The 18,306-nt window shown below is 41.6% G+C and overlaps 2 protein-coding genes across 7 annotated transcripts in view; both read right to left on the bottom strand.

Moving 5' to 3' along the window:
* Nucleotides 1–8,641, bottom strand: part of enpp2 (ectonucleotide pyrophosphatase/phosphodiesterase 2) — a 61,956-nt gene extending 53,315 nt beyond the window's left edge. For 4 of the 5 annotated variants that reach the window (XR_007037658.1, XM_047361139.1, XM_047361140.1 and 1 more), the window contains exons 1-2: nucleotides 8,582–8,641; nucleotides 8,149–8,254 (exon numbers count right to left, since the gene is read on the bottom strand). Coding sequence is in view for 4 of the 5 variants with exons in the window: in XM_047361139.1 (XP_047217095.1) it covers nucleotides 8,149–8,254; nucleotides 8,582–8,599 (124 nt within the window). In the remaining variant the exon portion in view is untranslated. Of the gene's footprint in view, nucleotides 1–8,148; nucleotides 8,460–8,581 lie in introns of those variants that run through there. The other variant, XM_047361138.1, reaches the window with a different exon arrangement.
* A 4,909-nt stretch (nucleotides 8,642–13,550) lies between these two features.
* taf2 (TAF2 RNA polymerase II, TATA box binding protein (TBP)-associated factor) overlaps nucleotides 13,551–18,306 on the bottom strand; it is a 42,203-nt gene continuing 37,447 nt past the window's right edge. The window contains exons 24-28 of one of the 2 annotated variants that reach the window (XR_007037654.1): nucleotides 17,762–17,991; nucleotides 16,326–16,490; nucleotides 14,929–15,031; nucleotides 13,922–14,834; nucleotides 13,551–13,822 (exon numbers count right to left, since the gene is read on the bottom strand). Coding sequence is in view for 1 of the 2 variants with exons in the window: in XM_047361116.1 (XP_047217072.1) it covers nucleotides 14,539–14,834; nucleotides 14,929–15,031; nucleotides 16,326–16,490; nucleotides 17,762–17,991 (794 nt within the window). In the remaining variant the exon portion in view is untranslated. Of the gene's footprint in view, nucleotides 13,823–13,896; nucleotides 14,835–14,928; nucleotides 15,032–16,325; nucleotides 16,491–17,761; nucleotides 17,992–18,306 lie in introns of those variants that run through there. The other variant, XM_047361116.1, reaches the window with a different exon arrangement.

The raw sequence follows: 18,306 nt of genomic DNA, 5'->3' as shown, positions 1-18,306 counted from the left end.
TGTGTCCTTTTTCTTTAGCCTTTAGGCATGGTTGATGATTTGTAAATAGTAAAATTATATTTCGATTTCACCCACTCTGGCCATTGTGGTTCTTAATATTGTTGCTCATGAGTTTTATTAACTTTCCTCTTCACTACCTCAGTGAAAACCTTCTAATTTCTCCTGGTCCCACAGCCAATCAGTGAACAGCAGTCTGCTCACGTCACATGTAATCCCGAGTCAGCCCCCGTCAGACCTGCTCAGGAGCAGGGACCAAAAAACTAGGCACCGGCACGGAAAAACAGGAATGTAAAACCTCGCAAAGCAGGCCGAGAAGCAGTGGAAAAGTGAGGCCTTTCTTTCAGTTTGTTCTTGTAATACTTTGTTCTGCCACTAGAGTCACTGAGGTCAAACCACCAGCCTTCACTAACAGCTGTATTGTTCAACTCTGTTGATTGAGGTACAACAACTGTTTATTTTTCCCATTGAGTTCTTATTCTGCTGTTGTCACTAAAATATAAATAAATAAACGAATAAATACATATTTAAATCATTAAAGAGTTCATATCGTAGTTTTTGCCTCGTGATTTATCATACCCCAATCTAATTTATTGCGACAAGTTATAGTAAGCATGAACTGACAGAAAGTTTTAACAATTGTGAAATACCCTTTTCCCTGAGGGGTTGGAAAGCTTATTTCCCTGAATAAAAAAATCATCATTTAAAAACTATATTTTAAATGTTCTCAAGTTTTGTTTGATGGTAAAATTTGTATGATGACCTGAAATGTGTAAATGTGACAAAGAAATCTGTAAGTAGATAAATACTTTTTACAGCTATGTATGTTTGGTGGTTAATTTTATTATTTCTTGGTAGTAAGCTGGGACAGTGGTTATTGTTAGACGTACAATAGAATGTATATTTATTTATTAATATTAGATATTTAAATAGATAATTTAAATAGAAATAAGGAGCTGAAGAGGACAGTGAATTATGTGTTTAGTTGGGAACTGCAGGAATGAAATCAGATTTTATTTCATCAAACTTTGGACCTTCTCTAGCTTTAATCAAATAAAGAGCTCCAATATTTGGTTAAAGTCTGTCTCCTGGTATGAGAGAGGACAGGGTCTGAGGAATAAGAGGCGGAGAATGCGCTCCAATGCTCTCCTTATGCTGAATGCAGGCAGAGCAGCATCATACACTCTCTCTCTGTAAGGGAACATGAGTGGTCCAATCACAGCTTCCCCTAGCTGACAGAGGTCTGTTGTAAACTCCCCACCGTGCTTTACTCCCTTGCTTCATTTGCACTGGCAGACTCTTCACATCCAAAAGTCAGCCAACTGTGTAGCAAAATTTTCTCTGAAGCTGCAGGTCTGGTCTAACTGCATGTTGCTCACCTCTTCAAGACTAATCTTATGAGACAGCCAGGGTTGTCATGGTAGCTAAGGTTTGTGTGTCTCAAGTGAAGATGGATGGATTTACTCAGCTCTGGGACAAAACTCCCTCTCAGAAACAGAACTCCTGCTTGTATTTGGGACTAAATGCATGTTTCCAGGGATGTTCTACCATATTTTAGGTATTGCAGATGGCGAGTACTTTTCCCTCAAAAGCTCATTTACAGCCCCCAGGTCATGTTGTTTTTCCCCACAATGCTATTGGACAGAAGGTGTGTTTAAAGGTGCGATCATCAGGCCATGACCTCACACTACCTGAAAGTTTCTCTTTTTTTTTTGTTTTCACCAGACTTCAAGTAACGATTCGAGTAAAACATCTGAAATGTTTAAGCAAGTTATTCCAATACCTAGAACAAACAGAGCTGTTTGGTTCTTTTGGAGAACATTTATGACATTTTACTTATATCTATGTGGTAATCCTGCAACAGTGGGTCAGAGTGGTCATCAGAACAGCCTGCACACCTTACACATTATTTGCATACAGGTACAACCACCAAACTGTAACCTGGAAGATCTGAGAAGAGCAGGAAGAGATAAAGGAAAGCTCTGATGTTAGAGTGGAGGGGAACCACTACCAGTGTGCTGTTAACTGGTAGGACAACAGGACAGTGACACACAGCAACTTGTAGAGAAGATTCAAGGATTGGACCAAGGCCTTGGTTTTCTGGTACCTACAACCAGAAGAGGAAGGTGTGGCTGGTTGGATTCACCTGTCATCCAGGTGACGTTCCCCCTGAAACATCACTGCTGGTACAATGACTGGTCCCAGTACATATTGCAAAGCTCTGAAGATGTCCAGAAAGAACATCCTGAGCAGAAACAGCTTCAGGTAGAGCCAGCATCTTCTCTGCTCCAGGTAAAAATTATCTTCTACCATATTTCACTGCTTATAATCCTCAGGACTTGTTTCCTAATTGATTTTGTTTTAATGTGATTCAGGTGAACATGACAGCAAAGAGAGGACAACCATCTTCAGACACATCCTCAGACCCAGAGACCATCCTCAGGAGATGTGAGTTACCAACCAACAGGTCATCAGATTCTACCCCAGTAAATGTAAGCAACGCTCTGATTGGACACTTCCCAGAGAGGACAAACAGAGGACGGTGCAGACGCTGCAATGAAGGCTATGAAGCTGTTCTAGGACCCATCACTGCAACTGGACCTGAACTGGGACGGAGTTAGAATTCATTCAGGAGCCGTTTGATTGTTCATAAGAGACCATCCTCACATGATAGGAGCAACCAAGCCAGAACTTCACCTCAACATGTTGAAAATGAACAAATAGTTTGGTAGAAAAATTACATTTCTTCAAATATGATTCATCGTGATATTTACTGCCATGGGCCATAAATTAATGACTTCTTGACTATTCTTTAGAGTTTTGAGACCGCGTGAGAATAAATAGAGGTTCTGCTCTCTGTGAGTCTGTGTTACATTATGACATCATTTCCCTATAAACATTTTCATTTCGTTTTCTTTACATCCACTCCACTTCTTGGATGAACTTCTTGGTTGAATGAAAATAATTTGAAATCTAAATCTGCCGAGGGTATGACTAGTTTGCCCCATCCAGTTGTGTGTAATTTATTTAGATTAAAATCTGTTCTGTTTCTGGCCTCAGGTTTGTTAGAGAACATTAGAGAAGAACCAGTATCATGAAGACAAAGGAGCACAACAGGCAGGTCAGTGAGCAAGTTGTGATTTGAAGCAGAGTTAGCTTCTGAAACAATTTCCCAAGTTTAAAGTTTTAAATTTAAATCCATTAATAATTTTCCTTCCACAATCATGAGCTACTTTTTATCAGTCTCTCACATGAAATCATAATTAGATATTATGATTTTGAAGCTTGTGGGTGAAACATTAGGTTCCAGGGGTGCGAATACTTTTTCAAGGCCCTGTACTAGAGAATGAATGGGGTTGTCTGGTACTGTGTTAAACTGGTTGGCAAAATCTCAAAAATCAAGCAAAGCCCTTTCAGGGCTGACCAGTGATGTGACGTTCGCGAACTAATCGATTCTTTCGAACGGCTGACAACATTGAACCATAGGACTCAAGTCTTAGTAAGAGAAGTTTGTTGTATTTACCACTTTGCTTGCTGATAACGCTACTTTTTCATCCATCCGTCCATTTTCTATACCTATTGTTCCATACTGGGTCGTGGGATAGCCGGTGCCTATCTTCAGCGGTCTGGGATACACCCTGGACAGGTTGCCTGTCCATTGCAGGGCAACACAGAAACACACAGGACAAACAACTATGCGCACACCTAAGGTCAGTCACACCTAAGGGCAATTTAAAGAAACCAATAAACCATGTCTTTGGACTGTGGGAGGAAGTCGGAGTACCCGGTGAGAACACACGCATGCACGGGGAGAACATGCAGAAAGAACCCATGACTTTCTTGCTGCAAGGCAACAGTGCTACCAACTGCAGCCCGCTACTTCTTCAATTGTATTTAATTTTAAATTATGATATATTACTTAGGCAATTAAATAGAAAAACCATAATGTACGAGAACACAGCGCATATGCTCAATGCTCACTGTTTTCTTCGTCACGTTTAATAAGGGCAGAGTCTGCGGCCCTGCGTGCGACCTGGCTACGATGCATCTGCATCACAGGAGGAGGATTGTCACGGTGTGCTTCTTGCTTGAGGACGAAAGAACGAGAAACAAAAAGTTTGCGCTTTATTTGGTTGATGTTTACAGTTAAGTGTTTACCAACAGTGCGTTGCATTAATAATTTAATGGTTCAGTTGGTGATTTTTATTTCTGCCAAAGCAACTCAAGTGGACTTTTTTCTCTTCTATTTTGCTTTCCTTATTTTGTTTCTATATTACATACAGCATTAAAATGCTATTAATGCACACAACACTTGTAGTTAGAACTACATGGTTATTTGATATTTATTATGTTTTGATATTTTATACTGAATTTTACGGAAAATATATACATCAAGAAAGAGTTTTTTTGCATGAACATACTGTGGTTCTGTTTTGTTCCTTAAAATATAAATATTATTCTTTAGTTGTAAATTTCACCCACACATTCACTACCGGTCAAAAGTTTTAGAACGCCTTTCTCATTCAGTGGTTTTCTTGATGTTTATGACTATTTACATTGTACATAAATTTTCACTGAAGGCATCAAAACAGTGAATGAACACATATGGAATTGTGTAGCAAACAAAAAATTATAGAAGAACTTTAAATATGTTATATTTTAAAATCCTTAAAGTAGCCACCCTTTGCTGTAATGACTGAAATATTAACCTTTAACCGTCTCTCATTGAACGTCTGGGAAGTTCTTTCTAGACTCTTTGGAAAACCATTTCAGGTGACCTCCTCATGAAGCTCATGGAAAGAAAAAGCAGTCATCAAAGCAAAGGGAGGCTATTTGGAAGAATCTAAAATATAAAAATGTTTAGTTATTTCACACCTTGTGTTTACTCCATAATTCCATGTGTTCATTGATAGGTTTGTTGTCTCTGGTGAGAAGAATGCCACGGATGGATGGATGATAACAATGAGGCTGGCATCTAAATCAAAGCATTTAATGAAAGGGCTACATCACATTTTGTAGGAATCTGGACTTTATTTAATCAAGCCTGAGCCAAACTGTAAAAAATTTCATTGAATACATAATTATACACCGACCAGAGCTTCCTTTAAACTAAAGATGTCAATGCTCCTTTGGCATTAGAACCATCTGAGTGTTAAAAGCAGGATGTAGAGATTTTAATGGGCTCAGTCCTCCTAAAGTAAAAGGCTTAAAATATTCTTCAGAGTACAGCAGGCAACCAACTAGCACTGCAGATAATAAAGGTTAGAAACTTGATTTATTCTTTAAAAAAACAGAATATTTCAGAAAAATGGAAAACATGATTATGTTTAAACCTTTAAATTCTCAGTTTTTGTCCAGCCAACATTCAGAATCCTGAAAGGTTGTTTCAAAAATCTGCAACCGTTTTTTCAGGGATGTTCAGATCATAACCTGCTCCAACTTTACTTGCATGAATTCGCATAATGTTTTAAGAAAATTGGCACCCTGTATGATAATGGAAAAGAATGCCATTCTATCCAACTGTAACAGAAAATAATACAAAGAAAACAGGACCAGCTCTCTGTTATGTTGGATTTGATTCCAGCAGCAGAGCTGGAAGAAGCTGCAGATGTTTGAAGTGAAGCATGTTGTCTTTTCTTCATGCAGGATTTCTGCTGCTCAGCTCTTCAGGGTCACATGTGGGTACTTCTGTATCTGTGAGAACATCATTTTCCAGCAGGCCCAACATGGCCTGCCGAAATCTTTCTGCTCAGACTGCCTCCGCTATGCTCAGCATGGTCTTTCAAACCAGAAACTTGATTTCTATCACTTCTGACAATATGATAGCGTAAGAGTCAGAATAATCCTCCTCCTCTGGCATTATTGACATCTCCCTGTCAACATGAAGAATAACTGAATGAACACAGCAGGGAGCTTCTCCACCCAGCTAGTGTCAGCTTTTCATTTCATATCATCAGTTTTAGCTGAAACCAGAAATGTGATTTTTTTTTCAGCTATTTCTACACAATAAAAACGTTATGTGAAGAATGAGAAAAACCTGTCACTAGTTAATCTACTAGTCGCCCACTTTCCAATTTTAGGGACTCTAAATTCAACATACAAACTAATAATTTTAACATGTGACTAACTCTAATTAGAGCTGATCATAATACCAGAAATGTATTTAAACTGAACTAAAGAACATTTATTTTAACCTTTAAGTCCTGCTGTCGGGACGCTGGTATTTCTCCGGCGTTGCAGCGCCCCCTGGCGTGTGAACCAGAGGATATACTGTAAGTGGTGACATCGTGAGTGGAACAAAGGCGTTATCAATGTAGCCTGACCATCAGTCATAGAAGCATTAGACAGAATTACCAGCCTCCCACTGTGGTCGACTGGGGGTTGTTGAATTGTTTGGATGCTGTGGGGTTGGGGGGGCCGTGTAGGGTTGGTCGCGGGGCTCCTTGGGTCTCAGTCCTTGTCCACCCTCTGCTGCTGTGGACCGTGACATGTAGGCAGACTATGGAGCCTGCTTCTTGGCTTGCTGAGTGTGACATGTACATATGCCTGCAGGCACATATACTGTAGATATACAAACACTCACACATACACAGCTTTCTACATACAACTAAATTATTATATACATCCACTGTCTATACCAGCTTATCCTGGCTGGATCGCAGAGGCTGCTACCTATACCCAGCAGTCTTTGGATGAGAGACAGGGCACATCCTGGGCAGGTCACCAATTACCCCCACTCCTTTCCTTTCCTTTCCTTTCCTTTCCTTTCCTTTCCTTTCCTTTCCTTTCTTTTCCAACTCCTTGTCATCTCCGTCTTTAACAAGGTTGCCACCCACTGCAGTCTCTTATGCTTTTCATTTATCAAAGGGGTAATATTTCTGTCTCAGTCTTGTAGAGCATATCTGGCCTGACACCGTAAAGAAACCAGACCCATCAAACTGTTTCTCTAAACTTCCAGGGCAGGACACGTTAAAAAGACAGCCTTACCATCAGAGTGTTGCATTGTGGGTTTGCATGAGTTGTATCATACGGACAAGCATGATGGGCATGCAGCTTTTATGGTGTTCTCATGCTGGAAACAATCTGTGTATATGAGGGGAGTCAGGCATGTACAACATGTACAGTAACAGTATGATACAAACACTTGGCCTTATGCAAAACCAAAATGTGAACCTTGACAAACTGTTTTAATGGCTGATCATGCTGAGTGATGAATGTAGGAAGCGTCCTCTGTGTGTGCAGACCTTCACTCACTGTTGAAAGCTTTGATAACTGCGTGATGACACTGTAACTCCATTCATGGTGCCACCACTAGTTGGTCATGCATATTTTGATTATTTTGGCTCAGTCTTCTTTGCAGAATAGTTTTCATTCAACTACACTGGAGGGTTTTTGACCATGAACAATTGTTGGCAAAAGCATCTTAGTGGGATTAAAGTCTATACTTTGATTAGGCCATTCCTAAACCTCGTTTTTGTTGTTTTTTTAAGCATTCAGAAGCGGACTTAATTTTGTGCTTTGATAATTGTTGTGCTGCACAGTCCTACTGCACTTGAGCTTAAGGTCAATTGTTTTATTAATTCTGGTAAGTTGTCCAGGACCTGTACCAGCAAGGCAGCTCCAGACCATCAAACTACCACCACCATGTTTTGACTTTGCTCCTTTGATAAGTGAAATCATCATTTGAAAGCTGCTTTTCAACCTAGGTAATCTTTGTCTGATATCAACATCTGTTCGATGATTTGAAACATTCAATTGTGACAAAATAGCAACAACTGAAGAAAGTTGTAAGGGGGTAAATACTTTTTCACAGCATTGTAGCTATATGTAAATGAGATACACTCATTAGAGCTTTCTAACAGCTGCAGCTTTCAATCAGCAGCCCTGTGATTACAAACTATCACTGTCTTGTAATTAGATGTTGATGTATGTCCTCCTTTTCTACCGTTTGAAGCGTTAAATCCTAAGGATGAGAGCTCACAGCCACATGCGACTCATTAACAGCAGGCAGGAAGGAAACTTTTTAAATGACACAATCTCAGGAGAGGTTCCCCTGTCCACAAGAACATGGAGTGTTACAGACAGAGAAGCCACATTGTAGCTGTGATGGTTCACATGCTCATTTCAAGGCAAAGGTCACAGTGTACTCACTGTCTGTCCTGGCTGAGGTCCCATCTTCTCCTGAGCGTTTGGGCCGGCCGAAGACAAAGCCCCAACACAGGTCAGAGCTACACAGGACTGACAGCATCCACACACACTGAGGGGACAGCAACCAGGCTGGCATTAGAGCACTCTCACAGTTCATCTACTGAAAACGCTTGTAACCGAACCTGTCTGGTCAGTTTAACTTTATCTGCAAGGCAAACTGCAAGCTGACTGTTCCCACTGCAGGAGGCTGCCCCTGCACACACTATGGACCACCCGCATGCGAGCAGCAACCAATTGCGTTCAACGGACTTTTGGCTACATTTAAGTGACACAATAATCCAGCTGAAAACGGGAAAGCGAAGGCAACATGGCAAACACAGCCAGACACGCACAGATTCACGCACAGCAGCAGGCGCATTCTCCTACAGTACCGTACCAGTTTCTGCAGCAACATGGTTCCCCGTGGGCCGGACAGCAGCACCGAGCTGAGGGTCGGAGAGACTTCAGGAGCAGAGGAACACCGGGGAGGAGGACACTTAAACAGAACCGGAGGGAGGGGCTGACGGAGCGGACCGGAATCCTATTGGTGTGGGTGTGGAGAAGGTGGGCCTCATGGTTATAGCGTGCTGTGCAGAGGGGCTCGTTTCTTCATGAACGTTTTCACATTTTGTCACAATAAAAACCTAACGTCGGGTTTTATTGGGATTTTATGTGGTAGATAAACACAACACAGCCGAACTGTAAAAGCGCAGCAGACCCATAATCTGGTAGAACCAGCTCGGTCTCCGTCAGATTGGATGGAGAGCATCTGTGAACATTTAAAGTCTTGACAAATATTCTCAGTTGGATTTAGGTCTAGTCTTTGACTAGGTCATTCTATAACATGAATAGCTTTGATCTAAACCATTACAGTGAAGCTGTGGCTGTATCTTTGTGGTCGTTGTTCTGCTGGACGGTGAACCTGACCAGCTGCATCCATCTTCTCACCAACTCTGACCTGCTTCCCTGCTGAAGAAAAGTATCCTCACAACATGATGCAGCCACCACCATGCTTCAACCCTGGGATGGTGTGTTCAGGGTAATGTGCAGGATTACTTTGCCTCCAGAAATAGTCTTTTGCATTAAAAAAAGTTGAGTTTTGGTCTCATCTGAGCACAGAACCTTCTTCCAAAGAGTCCAGGCCTTTTTGCTGATTAGAATTATTTTGCCTTTCTTTGAACAAAAACATTTTTATTGCCACTCTTAATTAAAAGCCAGATTTGTGGAGCGCACAGGTTATATTTGTCTTGTTGGCAGATTCTCCCACCAGAGCTGTGATTCTCTCTGCAGCTCCTCCAAAGTCACAATGGGTCTCTCACAGCAATAGAATGTTAGCGTCTGAGTTCTTCACAACGTTTACACAAAGATATTCTGCGTAAATAAATAAATGTCTTGAATTATTTCATTTAAGTAAAAAAAACCTATCCACAACCACCCTGACCTTATGTGTAAAGGTTATTACCCCTTAGACCTAATAACTGCTTGTTCCACCCATGAGTCTTTTCCATCACTGTGAATGAGGTTTGGCCCATTCAGGCTTCCAGAAGGGTTTTTAATTCAGCCATATTGGAAGGATTTTCAGCATTTAAAGCTTGTTTAACGTCATTTCACACAGTCTTATTCAGATTGACATGGACCTGGTCACTTTAAAACCTTTCATTTCATTTTTTGATTCATTCAAATGTGAACTTGCTGGTTGCTCTGGATCATCGTCCTGCTGCAGAACCCAAGTGAGTATGAGCGCCAGTTCACAATGTGATGGTTGGACCTTCTCTTTCATATTTTCAGCTGAAAAGAATTCATGTTTCCATCAATTACATCAAGTCATCCAGGTCCAGAAGAAGCAAAGCAACCCCATTTCATAACAGTACCACCACCATGTTTACCTGTAGGTATGATGTTCTTGGTTTTTTAGGCTGCATATTTTACTCTGGATGTAAAAACATGTCTCATCAGTCCACACAATATTTTCCCATAAAATCTTGGGAACCATCAAGATGTTTTTGGTAAATGTGAGACTTATTTTGTGTCAGCAGTGGTTCTGAGCTTGGAACTCTCCCATGGAGACAATTTTTGCCCAGTCTCTCTTATTGCTGAATCATGAACTCTGACCTTAACTGAGGTAGTGAGGCCTGCAGCTTTAGATGTTTTTCTGGGTTCTGCTGTGGTTGCCTATATGAGTCATTGGTGACCTCTTGGAGTAATTCTGGTGGATCGTCTTCTGGGCAGGTTCTCCAAGGTTCCATGTTTTCTCCATTTGTGGAAAGTGGTTCTCACTGTAGCTCTCTGGAGGGCTAGGTAACCCTTCCTAGACTGATAGATGTCACTGACTTTATTTCTCATCGGTTCCTAAATTTCTTTAGATCGGAGCACGAGGTGCTGTTGTTGAAATTGTTTAGCCTACTTCATGTTGTCAGACAGGTTCTATAAGTGATTTATTGATTCTAATGTCTGGCAGTTATCAGACCTGGGTGTGGCTGGTGAAATAAAAAAAAAAAGTGGTTAATCCCAGTTATTTGACTAACAAGTTTGGGGAATTATATTTTAATTCAGGGCCAGGTTGGTTAGGAAAGCTTTGCTCCACTCATGAATGAGATCATTTCCAAACTTTGTTTTGGATTCACTAAAGTTACTTTAGTCAGATATTAAAACTTGTTTGATGATCAGAAATATATTCAGGTAAGACAAAACAGCAAAAACAAATGAAAAACTTTTTTAGGGGGTAATACACTGTCCATCTCCAACAAAACTCACACACAATATTTCATCGGATCGCCTTCGGCATTGATCACAGCAATCATTTCCAGTGGTTTTGGTTTGATAAGCTTCTTCAAATGCACATTTGTTTGTCCGGAGTTGCTTTAATTTTTCACCAAGATCTTGTAAAAGCAATGGAGAGTCAGGCCGCTGCTCAAATTCTCCTCCAACACATCCCAAAGAATTCTGGTGGGGTTAAGGTCTGGACCCTGTGGTGATGTGAAACCCTACCTTATCCTTTACAATCTAAATCCAATGGATCCTGGCACCATCATTTTAGAAGTCACTGATGGAAAAATCTGGTCATTGAGTTTCTTCAGGTAGTCAGCTGACCTGGTTCTGACTGGCTGCAGCAACCCCAGGTCATAACCCTGCACACACAGGCTGGAACAGTAGACACTATGCCTGTTGGGTGCATCATTTCCTGGGCCTCTTACCATGATGCTGTTATCACTCTGGAACAAACTGGACTCAGAACATATGATCTTCTTCTGCTGATTCAGATTTTGTTTGTCCGGCAGAGTAGAGCTCAGAAAAGTTGTCTGAGTGCCAGGAAAAAGCCCAACAGATTTACTTTCACAAGTTGAGCATTACAGCTATCGCTTTAAAGCTCTGCTTGATATTTATAAAAAGAAACTTTATTAGAAACTGATTCGGGATTATTTCAATTGTTACGGACACGGAGACAAAAACGACAAGGAAAAAAAAAGAAGCACGAAAGAGTGAGAGGTGGGGCAAAGAGGAAAAGGGGAGAGAAGGAGAATAGAGTGGAGGAAATAAAGTAGGATGAAGAGAATACAAGAGAACATCCTGCTTGCTTCTACACCTGCAGAAACGTTAGATTTTGAGTCAGATTTTTATGTTCCCCCAACAAACTGAGCAGTGGTTTTCATACTGCTCATAGCGGTTTAGTCCCAATCCATTCAGCTTCCTGCAATGTCTGTGTGGAAACGTTGATACTTTCACTTTAAAACAGAACCTTATTTAATTTCACCAAACACTTCAATGACTGGCAATCACAATCATTCAGGTTCTTTATTTTCCCAACAGATGGTTCCCCACTATCATCCCAGCTTTTAAAATAGTCTTTATCTAGTTTCAGTAGCTTCAGTAATCTCCATGGACGTTTTCTTACCTGATGGTATTACTTTGACCCTTCTGAAAGAGATGCGTCTTTCCAACATGAGAAGTTGCTCACTGCATCAGCTTGGGTTAAATGACCCACTAAAATATGACCATCCATGCAGTACTTATCCAACGGGAGGACCTTACTTGTTTGCTTTAAGTCAAGGTGATTTTTGGACAGGAAATGTATAACTATAAAACAAGGAAAATCCTGACAAATGCTCAGATCTCTCATATTTAACAATATCCAATTTGGCGTGGATGTTTCTTTTAGTGCCTCGGACCATAAATGCTACAAAACAATCTGAAATGAATGTATTTGATCCCTAAAACAGTTACTAAGAGGCCATTTTCTCTCTCTAGCTGCTGCTACAGAGGGTGAAGGTACAAGACTGCAATCCACAACAAAATGTATGGAGGTTGATTCCATTTGACAGCAGGTCTGGGTCCCAGTCCACACTACCAATACCTACTTTGATTGCCATGGTAACACCAGCAAACTGGCCTGACTTGAAACCCAGAGGGAATCTACGGGCTGTTATCTAGAGGAAGATGAGAGAAACCAGAAGCAACAATGCAGATGAGATGAAGGCAGCTATTAAAGCAACCCGGGCTCAGAACACCTCAGCAGAACCACAGGCTGATCGCCTCCATGCCACGCCACATTGATGCAGTAATTCCTGCACAAGGAGCCCCAACCGAGTATTGAGTCTAGATACTGTATAGGACACGGACAAATAGTTTTCTGAATTAAACTTTATTTTTATTGGTTTTAACTGTATTTTTTTTAAGAATTAATGGTTTTCATTAGATGTCAATCATCCAAACGAAGAGAAATAAAAGTTCGACATGGATCAGTTTGTGAATCTATTGATGAGCTTCAGGTTGTACGTTAAATTTCTCTAATAAATGAACTTTTCATGTTATTGATCTGAACCTTCATGAGATGGATCTGGGTCTTACGGCTCTGCTCACCACTGAAAGGTTTTTACATCAAAGTCATGTTTTCCTGGAAGATCAAATACCTTTTTCACTCTGTAACATTCAAATTCATTTCAGCACTTATTTAATTGAAAACGGTACCAGGAGTTCTGAAGTGCAGATCAGATTCAGATTTTTGCTCTTTCCAACGTTTAACACCAACTCATCTGTGTCAGCTTTCAGCACTAAATGTTGCCTAGAAAACAGACACAAAGGAAGTAGATTTAAAATCAAACAGGAAATTAAACTGATAAAGCATGTCAGATTATTGCTTAACCCAAAACAAAGTGGATCATAGAACATGATGCTTGCTGATGCGTTTGGCTGAAAAAAAAAAAAAAGGGAATTATTTTGTTCTGATACATTCAATAACAAGGAAAAGAGAGTTTCAGTGATTTTCCAATCATCACTCAGAGCCAATTAAGGGAAAATTCTGATGTCAAAGGATGATTTAACAAAGCAGAACATCTTTGCATTCAGCCAGGCTCAGGAGAACACACGTCTACCAAGAATACAAAAGAGATTTTATTTCAATTCCAACAATTTTGAACCTCCAAACTCCAAAGTAGGAAAAAGTAAAGCAAAGCTCCTAAAATAAAGTCTAAACGGGTAGGTTGTTCTTGCTGTTGGTATCGTCTGTCCCAACATCAGCTATAGTTCCTCTGTAGAACCAATGCTGGCTTCTGACTTCCACCAGATGATCGTTTTCCACAACATGACCTACAGTTTATTTCACTAGCTTCCAACTTAGTGGAGAAAGGAGTCGCCTCAGCATCTGTGGGCAGGAACAGAAACACAGTGAAGCTCAGTGAAGGCGGCTATGAGCTAAAAAAGACTGCATGGGACAACTTCTGGATGACCTTTGATTTCTCACAAAGCTTTTATTGTTGCTGCAAATAACATGAAGAAAAATGTTGATTGTTCTGCTTGTTAAAAGCACATCAAAGCTGAGAATCGGGACCAGACGAAGCCCGGCCGCAGACAGCTGCTGTGGATCTGGACCCGTTTTAGTTAAAACCCAACAGCATCTTAAATCAGTGGCGACAGCAGGAAAACGGAGGCATTAAAACAAAGCCCATGGCACCACATGAGTTTCAGTTGCACAACGCAGTCAGTGTGTGTTCTCTGCAGGCCCAGTCCAGGGACGCCACGCTAATGGTTCTGTTTGACCTCAGGAACTGCTTGCCCAAGTGTGGGCTGAGGCTCACCAGAGTGGTAACTTCGTTTGGAGAGGAAGAGATTATGAGGTCAGCTAAGACTGGCTGGCCGCAGTGTGTGTGTGTGTGTGAGAGTGAGCAGGCATGTTGGAAGGTTGAACTTTTTGACACATCAGCCTTGCTTTAGTTCAGCAGATGAAACATCTGACTCTTCTGAACGTGTTGGATGTGTCTCCACCCTCAATGGGACTGATGGCTGCGCCTGTCACACAGATGTATGCAGATGACCCCGTGTGAACCACCAGCAGCTGGAAGCCAGACATACTCCAGATGTTCAGTCGGAGAGCGAGAGTGGAGACCTGCCGCTGGCCGGGCTGTTGCTGTAGGCGTACGAGTTGTCCCTGTCTCTGTCCTTCTCTTTGTCTTTGCTGTCATGTTTGTGCTTATGCTTGTGTTTGTGCTTGTGCTTGTGCTTCTTCTTCTTCTTGTGCTCATGATGGTGGTGGTGGTGATGGTGGCTGTGGTCACCTCCATGCTTGGAAGACAAGGAGGCTATCTCCTTGGGGAACGGGGGCACAGGAGTAGCAGGCATGGACATCAAGGACTGCTCCACCAGCGCCGGTTCTTTACCTGAGCAGATGATGAGTGTGTTGGTGAAGATAAAACTCAACATCAGAGCACAGCGACGTACCTGCTGTTATGGATCATGCCATACAGTTCCTACCTGGTGTGGATGGTCTCTCTAACAGGTTGAGATGATGGTGAATGAAGGCCTGACTGTCATGAACTGTCTCCATATCAATATCCTCCTCTTCCATGGTGTTAAACTGCAACACAGAACATCATAACTCCTCAAATCCATCCGATAATGTAACATGGTTAGATAGTGACATTAGGACATGATGATGAGCTGCTAAAGCAGAGAGATGGTAGAATACGACACGTTCTATGCATTACTTCTCTGAAATTTGTTCATGATATTTAGTTTGCATGAATGTTTTAACCTAAAATCACCAATAAAACATGCAGCATCTTCACTGCAGCAGCGAGCAGAAAGCAGCGATGGGAGAGTGGAGATGTTTCAACCAACAAAGAAAGATTGAAACAGATGCTGGAGACGTTTAGTCCTCCCTACATGCAGAAGGAAACACCATGAGTTGTTTAGATGTGTGCATGTGCTCTGCAACACTCCGGTTGGTTCATACTTATAAATTAGACTTGCCTTTCGGCATAAGGGTGGAAAACAACTCAAAATTTAACATATTCTACATTCACTTCAGTAAATCCAATTAAAATTCAAACCTCCTACAGATGCATTAAACACACAGTGATAGATATGTTTCTTTCCATCTGGGTTATTATGGCTTACAGCTAATGAAGACTCAAACTGTATTTATTCAGAGAGGAAATCATTTGCAAATGTTGGCCTGCCCAACCACAAGGCAGACAGCCTCTCACTCCTACAAGGAAGGGAAGCCATAAAAGGTCATTCTTAAAGTAGCTAGCTCTTCATGGAGTGCTGTTTCCAATAAACTACTGGAAAGCTGAGTGGAAGGACAAACTGTGAAAAAGGGACAACTGCAGCTTTGAGAGGATTGTGAAGCAAAGTGAAAAGTCTGAAGGAGAATTACAAGGACAGATGTCGTCTACTACTACAACTACTTCTTAGGCTAAATTAACTTATCAGTGATGAATTAGCACAACATTTTCATATTGTTACATCATTAATATCTAGCTACAGTCCAGTTTACCTGAGTGGTGTTGTTACTGTTTATTTTTAAATTCTAATAATGAACTTTTTATACTTTGCAAACCAGTTCGACACAGGCTGTCCTTTAAGTCGCTACAAAGTCTTTATTGAATGTTGTTTGACACTAGTTGGCAAACAGATGAAAACTTGTTCAGAAACGTTCTGGGGCCTAAAGGCTTGGTTCTGCCTTTCTTTAGGAGCTATGTCTCTGAAAGGAAATCCTGATTAAAGAAGAATTGTAGAACAACTCTACATAACTCAGTGAATGTTGTGCAGGGGGTTTCAGGATGGTAGCTGTCAGGAGTTATGGTTTGACAGAGACTTAGAGCAGCAGCATGTGAGGAGTGTTTAAGAATAAAACCACAACTCACCCTGATCTTGTAGCGTCCTGCCCTCCCATCATCGTCCTGGTGCTGCAGGATCTGTCCCGGCTCCGGAGGGGAACCCAAAGGGGTCTCAGCCTTCCTCTTCAGGCCCTGAGGGGGTTGGCCCACACCACACACCCCCAAAGAGACAGGATCCGGCTCTTCATCCACCTGACACACACACACACACACACACACACACCCCTTACTCAGCAGCAGAGTTCTCAACTTTTTTACAGTTTCCATAGAAATAGATTTAGTTCAGTCTTGTGTGCGGATCAACACAGTTTTGGAATTCTTACACCTTTCCCACAGTAAAATTCAAGCACTTTTCAAGCATTCAAACATTTCCAGCAAAAACTTTGGAGCAGTCTACCTCTGTGCGCCTGTTCTTCATCGAGCTTTATAACCATGGCACACACAGCGTTCCTTATGTGAAGGGAGCCTATCAACTTTCTAAAATACTGCGCAATTCTCCAAGTTATAGTCTTAATATGAAATGGACATATAGGCAGAAGGAGCCCAAAAGACGTCAGAGGCAGAGAACGCATGACGGAGCTTCCCCAAGCCACAGCTACTCTCTGTGTAATTAAACCATCAGCTTAACCACCTTTATTAGTGTTTTTAGTAAAAATGCTTTGCTGTTGCACATCTCTAGTACAGTAGATGACATAAAACCCTCCCACGAGCCAACCTTCAAACAATTAACTTGCAATTTACCTGCAGTGGTGTACTCTAGCTTAAATTTAATCTCGAAAAGCTGCAGGTCCTTCTTGCAGATGTAGCAGGAAGCTACTTGAGGATTTGGTGCTCGTTTCAACCATGTTTTGTATCTAGTGTTTTCATGCTGTTTTCTGCCGCTCACCGGAGACGTGCGTGACTAGCAAGACACTCGAAGTAGGTCTGCTTCATAGCTATGTCAGAGGATGCCACCAGTCCAGCAGCTGGTTGTTCTACCAGGTGATGTTCACACACCGGTATTATGAAAAGGAGCAAACCCTCTGAGCGCCAGCCAGCCTTTCTGAGACTTCATTAAAAGCAAAATGATCGCTCTCTATTTTGTGCCTTTAACATAAGAATATCAAAATGAGGTTTTTATGTTAAACTGTTAAGAGTGCTCTTTACAAACCTGTGCAGTCCGAAAATCAAGCACTATTCAAACCATGAAAACACATTGTCAAAATTCAAGCATTTTCAAGGATTTCAAGCTCCCTTATGAACCATAATATGATGTAATGTCAGTCAAGCTACAAAGACACCAGCAGACAGATTTTTGGGTGAATTTGGTTGTCATGATATGACATTGTTTGTGACATCATTAAGAACACTGTGTTTTCTCTCAACTCAATATTAATGTTCTGATTCTAATGAAAGCCCGGCAACAAACAGTTCCTGTTGAGGTTTTAGCTGCAGACACAATCAACTGAACAACAGCAACTCACAGCTGCATAGCTCATCCCAACACCGTGGATGCCTATACTGGCTGGCGTGTCCATGACAACGGTGACTCCAAGCTCCGGCTTGATGGTGGGGTTGAGGACCGCCTTCTTCTCTTTCAGGTTAAGCACTAGGCCCAGCTCCGGCAGGGGCAGGCACGACGGTCGGGTCGGACCGAACAGCGTGTAGTAGAGGTTGACTGCATCGCAGCGCAGTCGCCAGTCATGGGCGGTACCTGAGAGGAGGAGCGGGTGGAGAGGCAGAGAGGTTTGGGGGTGACCAACAGTACAGAAATCCACCCCTGGTTTCTTTAAATGCATAATATCAGCAATTAGCACGGTTAGCATTACTACAACAGCAGTCTGTATTCGCTGGAGAACATGGATCCCTTCAACAGTGAGATTTGAACAAAACATTTTTCCAAATCTATACTCTTCCACGACAGAGGCTGAAAGCTCAAAATGAGCCTTCCTGTTATCTGCTGAAATCATCGCTCTTTTGCAACCCTTCTTGACATGCTTCATACATCTCTGTGTTTCCTCCAAGTCTC

The sequence above is a fragment of the Girardinichthys multiradiatus genome, chromosome 3 (genome assembly GCF_021462225.1).
Source record: "Girardinichthys multiradiatus isolate DD_20200921_A chromosome 3, DD_fGirMul_XY1, whole genome shotgun sequence".
Taxonomy (NCBI): domain Eukaryota; kingdom Metazoa; phylum Chordata; class Actinopteri; order Cyprinodontiformes; family Goodeidae; genus Girardinichthys; species Girardinichthys multiradiatus.
This window is presented reverse-complemented; position numbering and strand designations above follow the sequence as displayed.